Source organism: Capra hircus, chromosome 28, assembly GCF_001704415.2.
Source record: "Capra hircus breed San Clemente chromosome 28, ASM170441v1, whole genome shotgun sequence".
In the NCBI taxonomy this organism is placed as follows: domain Eukaryota; kingdom Metazoa; phylum Chordata; class Mammalia; order Artiodactyla; family Bovidae; genus Capra; species Capra hircus.
Genome location: NC_030835.1, coordinates 14,499,059 through 14,512,598, shown reverse-complemented (window position 1 = coordinate 14,512,598; position 13,540 = coordinate 14,499,059). Strand labels below are relative to the sequence as shown.

The following is a 13,540-nucleotide window of genomic DNA, read 5'->3' as shown; positions in this document are numbered from 1 at the left end:
GTCCCTGCTGGCGAGGCATGGTGGCCCTGTCGGAAGATGCGAGGCCAAGGAAGGCAAAGCGTGTGGGTCGGAATGACCAGGGGCTTGGGGCTGGTGCTGGTGAGGGGTGAACAAGGGTCTGGCTTTCACGTCGCAAGCGTGGGCACTTGAGTCCCCGGGACTCGGGCCGAACCACCTCCTGGAAAGTCCTCCTATCCAGATTGTGAGTGTGTGTGTGTCTCCGAGAGCCTGGAGGTGACAAGCAGCCCCATCGGCCAGGGTTCTCGATAAGCCGGGCCCAGCCAGGCCCAGCCCAGCTTCTCTTAGCCGGACCAGAGTGGGAGCTGGGCTGCAGCGTCCCGGGCGTGCCTGCGGGCCGACGGCTCAGAGGCGCTGGAGGCTGCCCCCTCCGGGTAGGCGGCACGGAGCCCGAGTCTTCCTCTACGAAGTCTTCTCCAGGCGGAGGCCTGAGAGGCGTCCCGGAGGTCGTCGGGCCCGCTTTGCGTGCAACCCGGGAAAAGGCCCCGCAGGCGTGAGGCTGATGCTGGGAGGAGGATGGAAAAATCTGAGTCACCAACTCCCGAACAAATGGCGGCGGGGGCCGTGCGGTTGACTGACCGAGGCCCGAGGCCGAGGGCGGCCTTTGAGCGGCGGTGAGCTTCCCGAGGCAGCAGGGGGAGCCTGACGCCGAGGGAGGCCGGTGGCTCGGAGAACCCAGAACGGCCTGACCCTGGGGAGAGGAGAGTTCGGGGTCCGCGCTCAGCGCCGCGACTCCGAAGCCCCAGGATCCCAGAAAAGCTGCGCTCTGGACCAAACTGCGGACCCGCCGGGGAGAGCGCCCCAACAAGCAGAGAGCAGGGCTGGCGCCCGGGTCTGGGGTGTGAGTGTGTGATCGCGGTCGGGGTGGGGGCTGGGCCTAGGACCCCTCACCCCACCCCGCTCCAACACATACACACACACGCGCGCGCGCGCACACACACGAAGATTAGACCTCTTTTCTGCCTGGTTCCAGGGGCTCTTCAGGCAGCTCAGTGCCGCCGCGCACGCTGGGGAGAAGGTAGCGGTGCGCGCTGCGGGAATCGCGCCGGGACCGGGGGTCGCGCAGCGACTTTGCCGAGCGGAGCTCGCGACCCAGAACGGCGCTCCGCGTCCACCCAGGTCGCCCCAGCGAGGGTGACAATGGGCGCCAGGACCCTTGCGGAGTCGAACTGGAAGGGGCTTCCGGGCCCCGGCGCTTTCTCCTGCGGCGCAGACTGGGATAGAGCGTAGACTGCAGAGAAATCGGGATTCGGAAAAGCAGCATCGGCGCCGGCCTGACGCGGGTCCCGACTCGGGAGAGAGGAAGGAGCCCCAGGGGGAGGGAGTTGGCTGGAGGGGTCGGCTGGTGGCGGCCTCTAGCCCTCGGCAGCCAGCTGAAGAAAAGGAAAGAGAACTCATTTTCCTCGGAGGGACAAGAGGGCTCCAGCGCGCTCTCCTCCCCAGGCCTAGGAAACAGGTTCCCAAGCGCCCTCCGACCGCCAATCGATCCCGGCTGCCCGCCCGTAACCGATGACGGTAGGAAAGCATAGAGGAACTGCGGGCAGCGGCACCTCCCCCGGGCCGAGGCTGGGCGGGCGAGTCCGGACCTGCGCCGCTCTCTGCACAAAACGAAACCCAAACTCCTCAAAATCTTAAGAGGGAAATTTTTTTAAATCCCCTTTCCCCCCTTTCACTTTTAACAAACCAGCTACTGGGAGAAAAAAACGAAATGAGCGATAGCTAAGTACACTATCTTTCCAAATTGTGAAATCCCGTTTAAAAATATTTCCTCCAAGTCCAGCCCTTCTGAAGCCTTTGCCTCTTCCTGAAAATTACAACTAAACAATCGGAATTTCGACCACGGTCCTGGGAAGGAATAGCCGTGAGGCCCAGGGAACCCACTGTGGCCAAATTGCCATGCTCTTGTTTCTCTTTAACCAAGAAAAAAAAAAAAAAGAAGAAGTAAAACCTTTTAATACATCAAATATACGGAATTTTAATCTTTAAAGCGATACATTGTCTATTATTTTAGTACATGACGTAAACCTTGTCCCCTTTTCAGCCGGTGGACTTAAAAATTAAAAATAGTTACGTGTTCCTTTTAAAGAACAAAATAAGGCAAATGAGGTTTGGAATAGAATTGTTTTTCCTTTTTTTTTTTTTTCTTCCAGAATACATACAAAAAAATACCCATTCTCTTTTGATGGTATACACCTTAAAAATAATTGCAATTTGAAATCAGAGCTGACAAATTGTGACTTGTTTTGTTTTCTTTTTTTTTCATTTTTGTAACAAACATGCATGTAAATTTGTGTTTCAATCAGACATTAAATAAGAACGTACAATACAATCATAGCAATTTTAAAGTAACATTAAAGAGAAGACCTCTAGTTCTGTGGCGGTTTTGTATTTATTTATAATCTACAAGGGATGGGAGGGTTTGTTTTCCACATTTTTAACCCTCAAGTTTTAATTTTTCCCCCTTCTTCCTTTTTACCTACAGAGCTCAAACTAAGTAATGCACTTTTGAACCACGGGTCCGCTTGGAGCTAACATAAATAAATACCAGTGTCCACCGATGCAGTCCTCAGATGAACACTTTTCAATTATTTTTTCCTTCTTTTTCTATAAAAAGTCAAATGATATTTTTTTTTCAACTTTTATAAAGTTTGGGTGGGGAGATGAGAGGTGGGGGAAAGGGGACTTTCCCACCGGGTCTCGGTCGCTGTTTCGGGTAGATAGATACAGTATATATATATTTTCCTTTCCTGGCCCGGGTCATCCCCACGCGCGGGTGACAGTCGCCTCGGCCCTGTTCCCGCCCCTCCCTCGGCTCCTCCCCACCCCCACCCCCCAGTTCTTTTCTTTCCCTCGATAGCCCTCGAGACCGCCCTCACTGGTACCCCAGCGCCGAGGCCGTGGTCAGTCTCTGTCCGTAGAGGGCATAGGGGGAGTAGTACGGTCCGGTGGCGGCGGGCACGGGCACGGGGGCACCGGGTGTGGGGAGCGGGCTCTTGGAGTAGGGGTGGTAGCGGCTGCTGAGTCCCAGCGCGTGGTGGGGGCTGCGCAGCGCCAGCGTCCCGGGGCTGCCCGGAGCGCCCGACGTGGGGATGTGCATGTGGCAGGCCATGGCGGCCGCTGCGGCGCTGGCCAGAGACGAGGAGCTGGGGTAGCCCGACAGCAGTTTGTCTGTCCCGGGGAAGGCCGTGTGGGTCCGCAAGTGGCTCAGCAGCTCTTCAGACGTCGCGAAGCGCTTGTCGCAAGGCCCGTTGGCCGACACCCAGTTGCAGATGTGGGGGAGCGGGTCGTTAGGGAGCATGAAGCCGTAGGGGTAGAGAGGGTGGCCGGCCAGAGAGGGCGGTGTGGCGCCGGCGGCCGCGGCCGCGGTGAGCGACGAGTGCACGCCGTGCAGCGGGTGCGTGGGGTACACCAGCGGGTATCCGGACTTGAGAGCCGCAGCCGCCGCGGCCGGATCGTGAGCGCAAGACGCGCTGGCTGCCGCCGCCCCAGCCAGGTGACTGGCGCAGTGGTAGCTGAGGCAGTACGGGTCCCGACACAAACTGGCTGTCATCACGGACGGCGGTGACGCTCCGGCCAAGGGGCTCGAGCCGGCGGGCTTGCTGCAGCCCAGAGAGCCCGCCGCGGCCGCCGCCAGCTGAGCCCCCACTAGGCTGCCCGGCTTGGTGGGGTCGAGCGCCACGCCGTGTGGCAGGAACTGGGGCGGGTAGCCTGCGTAGGCCCCAGCCAGGCTCCCTGGGTAGGTCATGCCCGCGGGAGGCAGAGGGAACACTGTTTGGCCCGGCTTGTAGGGGGACACGGGCGCCACCAGCCCAGAGCCCAACACAGAGGAGGAGGTGGGCGCGCTGGGGCCGGAGCTGGAGCCGGAGCCTGATGAGCCGCCGCAGTCCGAGCCTAGAGCCTTGCCCCCGGGGCCCCCATCTGGGTGCTGGTTCACGTCCACATTGATCCCGCCGCCACAGCTAATCCGGCCGTGCGCCAGCCCCGTGGGTCCCCCTTCGGCCGAGGCGCCCCCGGAGCCCTTGGCGCCGCCACCGCCGCTGCCCGCCTCGGGGTCCTTCTTGTCGTCCTTGCCATCCGGGCCGCCCCCGGCCGAAGGCAGCATGCCTCCTGGAGAGCAGGCCGAGGCGCTGGAGCTTGGGCTGCCTGTCCTGGGCGTGAATGGCTGGCAGGTGGCGCTCGGTACCCGGAATCCGGACTTCTCCGCCGAAACCCCCCCGCCGCCGCCCCCGCCGCCCCCTCCTCCTCCTCCGCCGCCGCCTCCCGGTTCTTTCTTATCCGAGCCCGGTTTGGAGTACGGCTTGAAACTCGACTTGTCTTCCACGCCGATGTCGCTCAGCTTGAGGGGGCCCGACTTGGCGTCCTTGTCGCCCCCGGCGCCGCCGCCGGCACCGCCCGTGCCACCCCCGTTGGAGGCCACTGAGGAGAGTTTGGACGAGGGCGAGGGGTCGGGCTTCCCGATCTGCGAGCATGTTTGGGCCAACAGCGCCAGCGGGCTCTTCTTGGCATCGAGCTGCAGGGTCAGACGTGGGGGGGGGGCGCACAAAGAAAGAAGGGGAAACCCTTTAGAATCCTGCCTTCTAGGTTTCGAGCGCACCTCAGCCACGACCCGTAAAGATCCTTCCAGCCCCGAGGCGCAAATCTAGGAGACATCCCTTCTACACACACATTCTCTTTCTTGAGAAAGGCCACAGCACCCCCACCCCACCCCCAGCCCCGCCACCAGGATCTTTCCTGTCCTCTCTAAGCGATAACTGGATTAAAAAAAAAAAGAAAACTCGAAAAATGTTTTGGTTTCTGACTCTTTGACCCAGAACTGTACTCCCCACCCCCACCTCTAATACTTCAGAGTAAGGGCTCGGGTCGTTGGCGCCTTGGAGGCTGTGTACAAATACCAGCTTGTGGGAAACCGGAGGACCGGGACTTTGGAACCGTATTTTGGACTCCCGTCTGTCTTCTGGCCTGAGAGTGAGGGGGCCTGGGTCGAGGTAGGGGCTTTAACACCAATGGAAGAAACAAGTTTTGATTGCCTTGGCTCCTAGCATTCACACCCCATTCTACCTCCTCCCCTCTTTCCGCCCTAGTTTTAAGGTGCGGGAGCACGATCCTCTCCCCTCATCCCGGAGCTGAATCACTCCGATCCCCCCACCTTCACCCCCTGCAGATCACAAGAGAAAGAAATCCCGTGGAGGGGCAGCCAGAGTGGTGGTCCCAGCGCGATCCGGGGATAGGGTCCTTACCTCTATGGGGCTGACGGGAGTGGAAGGCAGGGGCTGCAGGTACTCAGGGTGCAAAATGTGGCCAGTCCGTGCCGTCAGCATCTTCAGCACCTTGATGGGCAGGCGGTTAGCCTGGCGGAGAGGGTCAGAGGGGGGCACAGCGTGCACAAAAGGCTTGGTGCTGCCGGCCGGGGACGAGCCTGGGCCGGGGCCGGAGCTATTTCCAGAGAGCGCGCTGGTCCAGGCAGGGTCCGCACTACTGCCGCCGCCGCCGCCGCCGCCGCTGTGCTTACTGCTTCTTAAGGCAGAAAGCGAGGGCGCTGTGCTCATGACCCACCCGCGCGCATGGGAGCAGCGGGGGGAGGGCTCCAGGAGGCGCGGGGCGGGCTCCGGGCTGCGCTCTCGCCCGGGGAGCAGGAGCAGCGGGAGGAGGTGGAGCTGGCGCGGCGGTCACAGGCGCCCAGCGCGCCTTCTTGGCGCCTGGAGCCACAAGCGAATAATCCTGGGTGGCCCGCAGCGGAGCCGCGGCCGAGCGGGAGGAGCCGGCCCGACTGCGGGAGTGCCGGGTGGCTAGCCGTGTCGGCCTTGGGCTGTGCCCCTGCGCTGCGCACTCGCGGCCCGGCGCTGGCGCTGCTCTCCGCGATGTGAGCCGCTGCCTGTCCAGCCGGGGCTCTGGCGAGGAAACTCACTTCAAAAGCAGCTGCACCGAGGGGGAGATTAAAGCCTTTGCCGCCTTCCAATCAAATGGGAGCCCGAGGTGATTGGAGGGTCAAGGGGATGTGACGCGTCCCGCGCCGCCGCCGCCGCCGCCGCCAGGACTCTCAGCGCTGGTTTTAATGGGCAGCTCCCTCTTTGCCGCTCCCCCTGCGTGTCCCCTCCCTAGATTTCGCTTGGAGGACGAGCTGGACATTTATTCTACGTTTGCTATCTGCCGCCTCCCTCTCTTTTCTTCCTCGTCGTCCTTTTCCCCAGCTGGAGAATAAACTGAAACCTTCTTTTGCAGGAGGGTGCTTGCAAGGAACAGTTTGAGCGTGTTCAGCAGGAGCACTAGCAGGAGTCTGGACAACGGCCGGACTGTCAACTCCAGGGCCGCCACGGAGGTCCACACCCCCAAGTATTCTCTCCCCCGCCTCAGTAATTGAAATCTCCTGCGGTGCAGCCGCCTGGGTAAGGAAAGGTGGGGAGCGGGTGTTGGAGGAAGTCCGCCCGCCCGCTTTGATTTCCCGGGATTCGGCGCAGAGAAACCAGAAGCTAGGTGGGCAGCGGAGGCGGTGGAGGCAAGTCTCGGCTCTAAGCTAGGTTCCCCGCCCTTCCCGGCCACGTGACGCCCGGAGATGCGCAGATTGGGGCAGGAGGGGGGTCACATGTTTCCTCTGTTTCACACTCAGCACCCCCCCGCAATTCTTACTCTCCTTTGCCACCCTCTCTTCTTCTACCCGCGCCCCCCCTCCCGAGTTCTCTGGGCATCTCCACCCCTCCATCAATTGTCAATGTTCCTCGACCGCAATCAATCAGTTATTTGTCAGCTCTTGTCAATCCGCCGGTGATTTATGTCAGCTTTTGTTGCTGATTACAAGGCGGGTGCGACTTGAAGGGAAAAAGGGAGAGGGAGAGAGAGACGCAGAGGAAGGAAGAGACTGAGGGGGAACTGAAGGAGGGGGAAGGAGGAGCAGCCTCCTGGGATGAGAGGCGGGGGCTCTAAGAAAAAGAATGAAAGAAGAGAAAGAGGCGCTCGGTGTCAGGAAAATGAATAGTGAGAGTAAAGTGCGCAGGTGCGCCCAGGGCGCTGAGAAGGGTGCGCTGGCCTGGGGCGTGCGCCTCGCTCCTCTAGGTACTGGAGAGAGAGATAACACCCTTCCACCTCTGGGGATTCCGTTCCTTTGGGGCCACGCGCAGAGTTCCGAGCGCTCTCGGTATCCGAGACAGGCAGTGGCGACGTCCAACACGGGAGATTTTTTACCCCCCAAGCCATGGTACTCCCTTCGGCGTACGTTGAGTGCAGTCGTCAGGCTGCCAGCTGGCCCCCTCTACCCCCTCCCTAGTGCCCTGACTCCAAACTCGGAAGCTTCTTTCTAAGAGCCACATTACCAACGTAGCCTTGAGTTCTGGAGGTCAGTGGTGGGGTACCCCGGCCTCAGTTCTTTGACACCCGTCCCCCATCGTGGCTAGGGCTGAGAGGTTGCGAAGAAGAGGCCTGACGTGTGTGTTTGGGGCAGATAGGTTCCAGGCTCACTCAGGCCCCCTCTCCAGCCCTCCCTCAACCCCTGCCATCCCCGCAGTCTTGGTAGCCAGGGTTACTCTGGGCTGCTCGCTCGAATTTATTGGACCGCCGAGCCAGGACTGACCAGCGCGGGGAGAGCAGAGGGAAGAAGCAAGAGAGAGAGGGTGGGTGCGGTGGGGTGGGGTGGGGTGGGGTGGAGTGGGGGCGGCTGCCTGTGGGAACAACTGGCTCTTCCAGGGAAGCGGAGCGGGACCGCCGCGTTCCCCTCGATTTGCACCGTCATTCGGGCTGTTGGGAAGGCAGAGGGGAGGCGCTCTGCGTGCCTCCGCGTACCTGGATCTGAGTGCAGAAGTGTGTATGAATGCCTATGCCTCTGTGTGAGTTGTCAGGGCTTTGGTAGCGTCCGGAGCGAATTCGAGGGGTGGGTGACCTCCAAAAACTCGCCGAAACTGGAAGGGGGCGAGAGAAGGGTACACCCCTTTCCTCGGAAGGACTTGGAAGACTTTGACTCTCCCCTCCCCCTCGCCCTTTTCCACCCCGGCTCTTCTTTTGTTGTCAAGTCCTTTTGATAAATGGTGGGGCTGGGAGCGCTGGGGAGCCGGGAGCCAGTCTGTACCCGCGCCGGGGGGCGGGGGCGGGGGCCGGGCCTTGAGACCTGGTTTCCACCCTCGCTCACCCGGCCGGTGCCCCGTCGGCGCCGAAGTCGGGTCTGGGACCTGCCTTCGGCGTGCTCGCGGTTTCCACTCTCACCACCCCATTCCTCCCTCCCTCATTTTTGTCTCTGTCTCCCACTCCGCACAGGTACCGAGAACTTTCTAGGGGTGAGTTTTAGAATTTCTCGTAGGCATTCTTTTTATGCGTTTTAATGTTATCCCTTGATTCATTAGCTTGGTAAACTTCATGAGATGGTAACTTGACTAAAGATACTTTGGAGAAGCGGGGAGTGAGGCGGTGTGTATACGAGGAGTTTGTCGGTGTATGTGTGCGTGAGTGTAGGTGTAAGAACACACCTCCGTTCAAGGGGCTTTGGAGTGTCTGCCGGTGCGACAGCGGAGGAAGGTGAGTCCATGAGACTGTGGCGCGGCCACACGCGAAGTTGTGAAGGCTGTCTGAAATAACCTTTGGGGAGCGAGTCCCAGGTGCCGGTTTCTGACAACCGGACGGTTCTGTCTCTGCAAAGCAGAGCTTCTGAGGCTGCCTGTATCCTGGCTGCTCCGTTAGTGTCTGAGTCACTGGGTTAGTGGTTGTCGAAGTGTCGCCCAGATCAACTGTAGATCTCCCAGCCCCGCGAGCCCAGCCATAGGCCCCGCGTCGCCGCAGCCTCCCGGCGAGGCCCGGATACAGAATGCTGGGGGCGGCGTCCAGAGATGGAGGTGAGGTGACCGCTGGGGACCTCCCTTCCCCCCTCCCCCCAGCCCTCCAGCCCACCGTCTCCAGACTCAGTCCTTTCCCTCTCCTGGAATTCCAGCAGCTTTCTTTTTACCCCCGGCAGCTGGGAGAACCAGAGAGTGGCCCCTTGTGTCCCTTGGAATAGGCGTGCCACGGTGTGGTCGCACATGCTCTCAGGCCTGCGCGATGCAGCGCGCGCGCGCGGGTCTTGGTCTTCGCGCATTCGCTCTTCGAAAAATCGAACTCTGAAGGTCCGAGCGCACGGGGGCGCCTGGGGGTCTGGACTCCCAGGGTTTTCGGGAGGCTGCAGCAACCAAACCTGCGCACCTCGAAGGGGAGGTCAAATCCCCGAAGGCCTTGAAGCCGTGGGGGTAGGGCGAGTTATTAATGACTCCGCGCTGGGCCTAATGCCTCCAACCCCCAGCGGCGATTGGCGTGGATGTCCTGTGGATTTTATTTGCACACAATGGAAATGATTTGTTTTCTCTAAAAAAGGAGTGGGCTTGGCAGATATTTGAGGAGGGGGTGGGAGGAGAAGGAAAGAGAGAGAGCTGAGGAAAAAAGTTTGAAAATGCCTTGAACTATTCACTGTCGAGATGGCTAATCAGTATTGAGGCCGGAGGGCAGGCGGGCCGCCTTTCACCGCCGCTTCCCTTTCATCTCGGGCTCGGCGGAGGCGCTCAATTAAAAGCCTATCAGTTTGTAAGTAAATCAACGCCTATCAGAGTTGTCACATCAAACAAAACGATTATTATTGCAGCCCGCCTCCCCTATTAATCTCCCTCGAAGATAATCCGCCTGACAGGTCAGGCCCGGCGAGCTGGAAAGCCTGGCCCAGAGCGTCCAAACAGTCCTGGACTGGCGCGCGCCCCTTGGGGCACCCCTTGTTCCCCGTCCCGCCCCGCCTCGTGGTCCCCCGGGAGTGGGGAGAGAAAGGGCGCGCGGAGGCCACTGGACCCAGGCCCGCCCCTCCGGACTGGGAGCCGAGCCGAGATTCGCTGGGCTGGTGGGGGACGGTCCCCGGCGGCACTAGCCTCCTCTGGGGCCAGGGAGGTACCAGGCTTGCCGTTGCCAGCGCCTGGCCTGGTCCCTGGGCCTCACCAAGGCCTGCACTCTTCTCGGCTCATCTCCTCTGATTCTTCCCCCACCCCCTTGTCTTTTTTGTTTCCTCTTTTGCCTCTTTCTTGGCTCTCAGCCTTTTCTTCCTTTCCCCTCTCTTCATTTGTACTTTTTCTGCTAGCCAGGGAATGTTTACTGTTCTCTCTCCCTCCTCTCAGTATACGGTATATACCACTTCAGCGCAACCAGAATCTCTGAAGCAGGGCATTCTCAGGGCCCGGGTTACTTCTCTGCGGCAGGGCTGCCTCAGGAGTGTGTGCAATTCCCAGGAATTCAGCACTAAGTCCTTCTAATTTCTCCTCAAGCAGGGATTGTCAGAAGCTCTGCGCCTGTTTAAGGGTTGAGTGTATTTGGAGGAGTGAGGGAAAAAAAAAAAAAAAAAGACCAGGTGGTGAGATGAGTGGAGGGTGGCAAGCTCCCTATTCTAGAATTAGCATTTGGTGTTGGAATTTCACAGCTGCAATGTCTCTGGCCTAGCTGGTGGCGTTGCTTGGGCTTTGCAAATATGCGGGGGAGACCTATGGGGCATCTGGGCCTCTGTACTGAGTATGTGAGGGGGTGCCTAACATTTCATAAGTAAATACGCCCAGATAACTGCTTCTATAGCCTCAGCTGGCCTTCCAAGGGCCGGGCGCGGCTTGGATTCCATACGGGTGTGAAATCGTGGCCTTCTTCGGTTTGGCCTCTGACTTCGAGTTTTGAGGTGCCTCGGAACCAAGCGAGACCCGCCCTGTTCTCTTTTACTCCAAACCGATAGGCCTAAATGCGCACTGCTCGAGCCTGGTGGAGCCAGAATTAAGGTGTGCTTGAAGTGTCCGAGGGGGAGGAGCTGCCCGCAGGACCTGAGGCCCTGGTACCCGGAGTGCTGGCTTCAGCGCTTCGGAATCTTCACGCGTTATCTGGGAGAATCCCCAAGGTGTGGCATTGTTGCCTGTTCCGGCGGAGACTCTCCCAGTAGTCGCCCCAAGATCCGAGGCAGCGAGTATCCCAATAGAGCCCACCTCAGCTTGCTGAGCGCCCGTAGCTGCAGAACCTGTGGCCCCTACCACGCGTTCCCGAAAGCCCCTCTATTTGTGCACACTTTCCACAGCCAACCTAGTAGTAATATTTATTTCCTTATCTAGAAATATTGTATCTGTGCAGTGGCTCAATAATCTGCGCGCCTGCTTTTCTTAAATGTATTTATATCACTTCTGCCACGCCGCAGATATTTAAAGAGGTACACACACCGCGGTACACCTCGACGATGCGGAACTCACTGTCTGTAGGATATATTCACTGGGTGGTTATTTGGACGTAAGCGCTATCTCGAGCCCAGATTACACCCAAGCAGAGGCTGTAAAATGACACTTGCTCCAGAATTTTCCCAACTTAGCTATATGTGCACACACCGAGAATTTAATACTATTTTATATCCCTCTACATATCTAAATATTCAGATGTTATGTTACATGCCCTTGAAGCCGGAAGCGATCCTGCAGTTCACACTGGACTTGGAGCTGTTTGTATAATTTTCATCACCTTGCACTTACAGATGAATCTTAATCTAATAAATTCAACCTTGTCATTTTTAGAATCGACGTAATTTCTCTGGCTGCGGGTGCGCTGCGTGTATCAGAATAAATCCAGCTCTCAGGCATCCAGCAGGAAACGGATCCCGGTTCCCGGGTGTGGAGGCGCCCCATCCGCTCAGCTCAGGACGCGAGGTGGCTCCTCGTGCCCAGAAGGCTGCAGGTCTGGCTTCCGAGGGAGGCTGGACTATCAGCGCCCTCGGCCTTAGCAGTCTCTCCCGGTCGGCAGTGCCCGGCAGCCCCCACCCTCTGCCGGGGCTTCGGAAACCCGCCCGGGCCGAGTCCGCCCGGGGCGAAAATTGAAAGCAAATTCCACGGCAGACGGAGCTCGAACTTTCTTCAAAGCAAGTTTACAGCAGAGATTCGGTGGTCGCTTTGAGACGACAGCGCGCCTAAGGGGTGTGTCCGAGCGCCAAGTGGGGAGGTGGGCAAAGAGGGTACCTGGTGGCCGAGCTTGGTCCGCGGCGAAACGCGACGGAAGGCGCCTCCCTTTCCTTATTTATCGCCAACTTCTCGGGCCCTGCCCCGTAAAAAATAGTTTCCAAGGTGCCGCGGACGCTCAGGATGCGTTTATGGGAATCGCACCAGGGAAAAGGCGACTTTGTAAAAGTTGTCGAAAGCTTTGCCCACAAGCGCCCGCCCAGCGGGGCTCAAGAAAGCTTGGGACCAACTCGCCTTCTTCCGGGCAGAATTGAGCCCCCTTGGAGAGTCCCCTGCCCAGCGCTTTCCCCTCACCTCGAAACCGCACGTGAATAACCTCCTGCTGCCCGCACTGCCAACTTCCCCCCGCACTGCCGCGGTCGGCGGGCGAGGCCCGGACGCAGAGCCAGCCCGCAAGGCCGCTCGTCTGCCCGCTCATCCCAGCCTTGAGATAGGCTTGCGCGTAGATGAGAGGATGAGTGTGGTTCTGTCTCCCACTGGGCTGCCCACTTGCCTGCCCAGACCATCACCGTGGACCTCCCAGAGCAGCGCTTCCCCTGGGGAGCGGTGGTCTTGGGGGGCTGACGAGGGCGCAAACTGCGCGCGCGGGGGGAGAGAGGGCGGCCGCCGGTCTCTCCGCGGGGCCTGTCGCCCGGCCGGCCGCGGCGGGTGAGTGATGAGGGCAGAGAAGGGCGCCCATAAATCGCGGGTGTCAGGGCGAAAAACTCTCTTTATTGTCTGCGTGATGGATGGGCCCGGGGACGAGACACCAAATACTTCGTATCGCCTTTAAATGGGAACACATTTTCCGCGGCCATAATTCATGTTTTTTAAATAGAAAGTTTGAAATGTTGCCTATATTTCACCGGCCCTGACATATTTATGAATCGCTCCCTGCATGCAAATATCATTATTTAAAGCGCCGGGGAGAGCTCAGGGGAGGGGAGCAGGCGCGGCCCCCGGGGCATGGGGGTGAACCCAGGAGAAGCGAATGGATGGGGGGGGCTGCACACCATCGTCCTAGAGTGCGGACAATGAGGCGCAGAAGAAAGCGGTATCCGGAAGCCCAGCGCCCTGGGGGGCTCCCCCCACAGCCGCTGGATCCCTCACAGCAGCTCAGGGAAGTTTGCGCGGCTTGGGATCCCTCCCCTTGCCGGGAGCCCAGGGGGCATTTTGAGTCCTTCTCCGAGGCTCTGATCCTAGCCACCTTTTCCAAGAAGGAAGTTAAAAAAAAATAATATACTTTAACAAACGCAAATAATAACAACCAAAGTGTTTCATGTTCGTTGCCACTGCATTGGTTTTTATTGATTTTCATTCCGCAAACCTGAGACTGCGCGCCCGGGCGGGGCGATTGTCAGACCCCAGTCAGCTCGGGGAGCGGGTGGGGGAATAACCGTCCGGTGCCGCGGCCTCGACCCGCCCCCACCCAACCAGCTCATCACTTCTGAGACACAACAGAGCCTGCGCAAGACGCGGGGACACGAACGATACGGCCCCCAAGCTCTGGGGGCTTCAGTCCCGCCCCCTCTGTCACCCCGGTGCTGTGTAGGGCTCCTGGGGTCTGCGTCCGCCCTCCCCGAGCC

At 59.3% G+C, this 13,540-nt stretch overlaps 1 protein-coding gene and 2 long non-coding RNA genes across 5 annotated transcripts in view; 2 read left to right on the top strand and 1 right to left on the bottom strand.

Moving 5' to 3' along the window:
* Positions 2,148-6,033, bottom strand: ZNF503 (zinc finger protein 503). Its single transcript, XM_018042500.1, has 2 exons — positions 5,256-6,033; positions 2,148-4,528 (listed from the first exon to the last, which is right to left on the bottom strand). The coding sequence occupies exons 1-2, from the start codon at positions 5,562-5,564 to the stop codon at positions 2,891-2,893; spliced, it is 1,947 nt and encodes a 648-aa protein (XP_017897989.1). The 5' UTR covers positions 5,565-6,033; the 3' UTR covers positions 2,148-2,890.
* LOC106503703 overlaps positions 6,184-13,540 on the top strand; it is a 29,631-nt gene continuing 22,274 nt past the window's right edge. For both annotated transcript variants that reach the window (XR_001917420.1, XR_001297409.2), the window contains exon 1: positions 6,184-6,401. This is a non-coding gene — a long non-coding RNA (uncharacterized LOC106503703). The remainder of the gene's footprint in view (positions 6,402-13,540) is intronic.
* On the top strand, positions 7,839-13,234 carry LOC108634151. Of its 2 annotated transcripts, none has more exons than XR_001917421.1 (2): positions 7,839-8,276; positions 11,538-13,234. It is a non-coding gene; the product is annotated as an uncharacterized LOC108634151 (long non-coding RNA). The 2 variants fall into 2 exon arrangements; XR_001917422.1 differs by lacking the exon at positions 7,839-8,276 and adding an exon at positions 8,285-10,879.

What these genes read in the sequence shown, in the direction of transcription:
- ZNF503 (XM_018042500.1), bottom strand. Translation starts at nt 5,564, where the DNA reads ATGAGCACAGCGCCCTCGCTTTCTGCCTTAAGAAGCAGTAAGCACAGC. An exon ending in CTCCCGTCAGCCCCATAGAG is followed by an intron (nt 4,529 to 5,255) that starts GTAAGGACCCTA and finishes CTGACCCTGCAG; the next exon opens with CTCGATGCCAAGAAGAGCCC.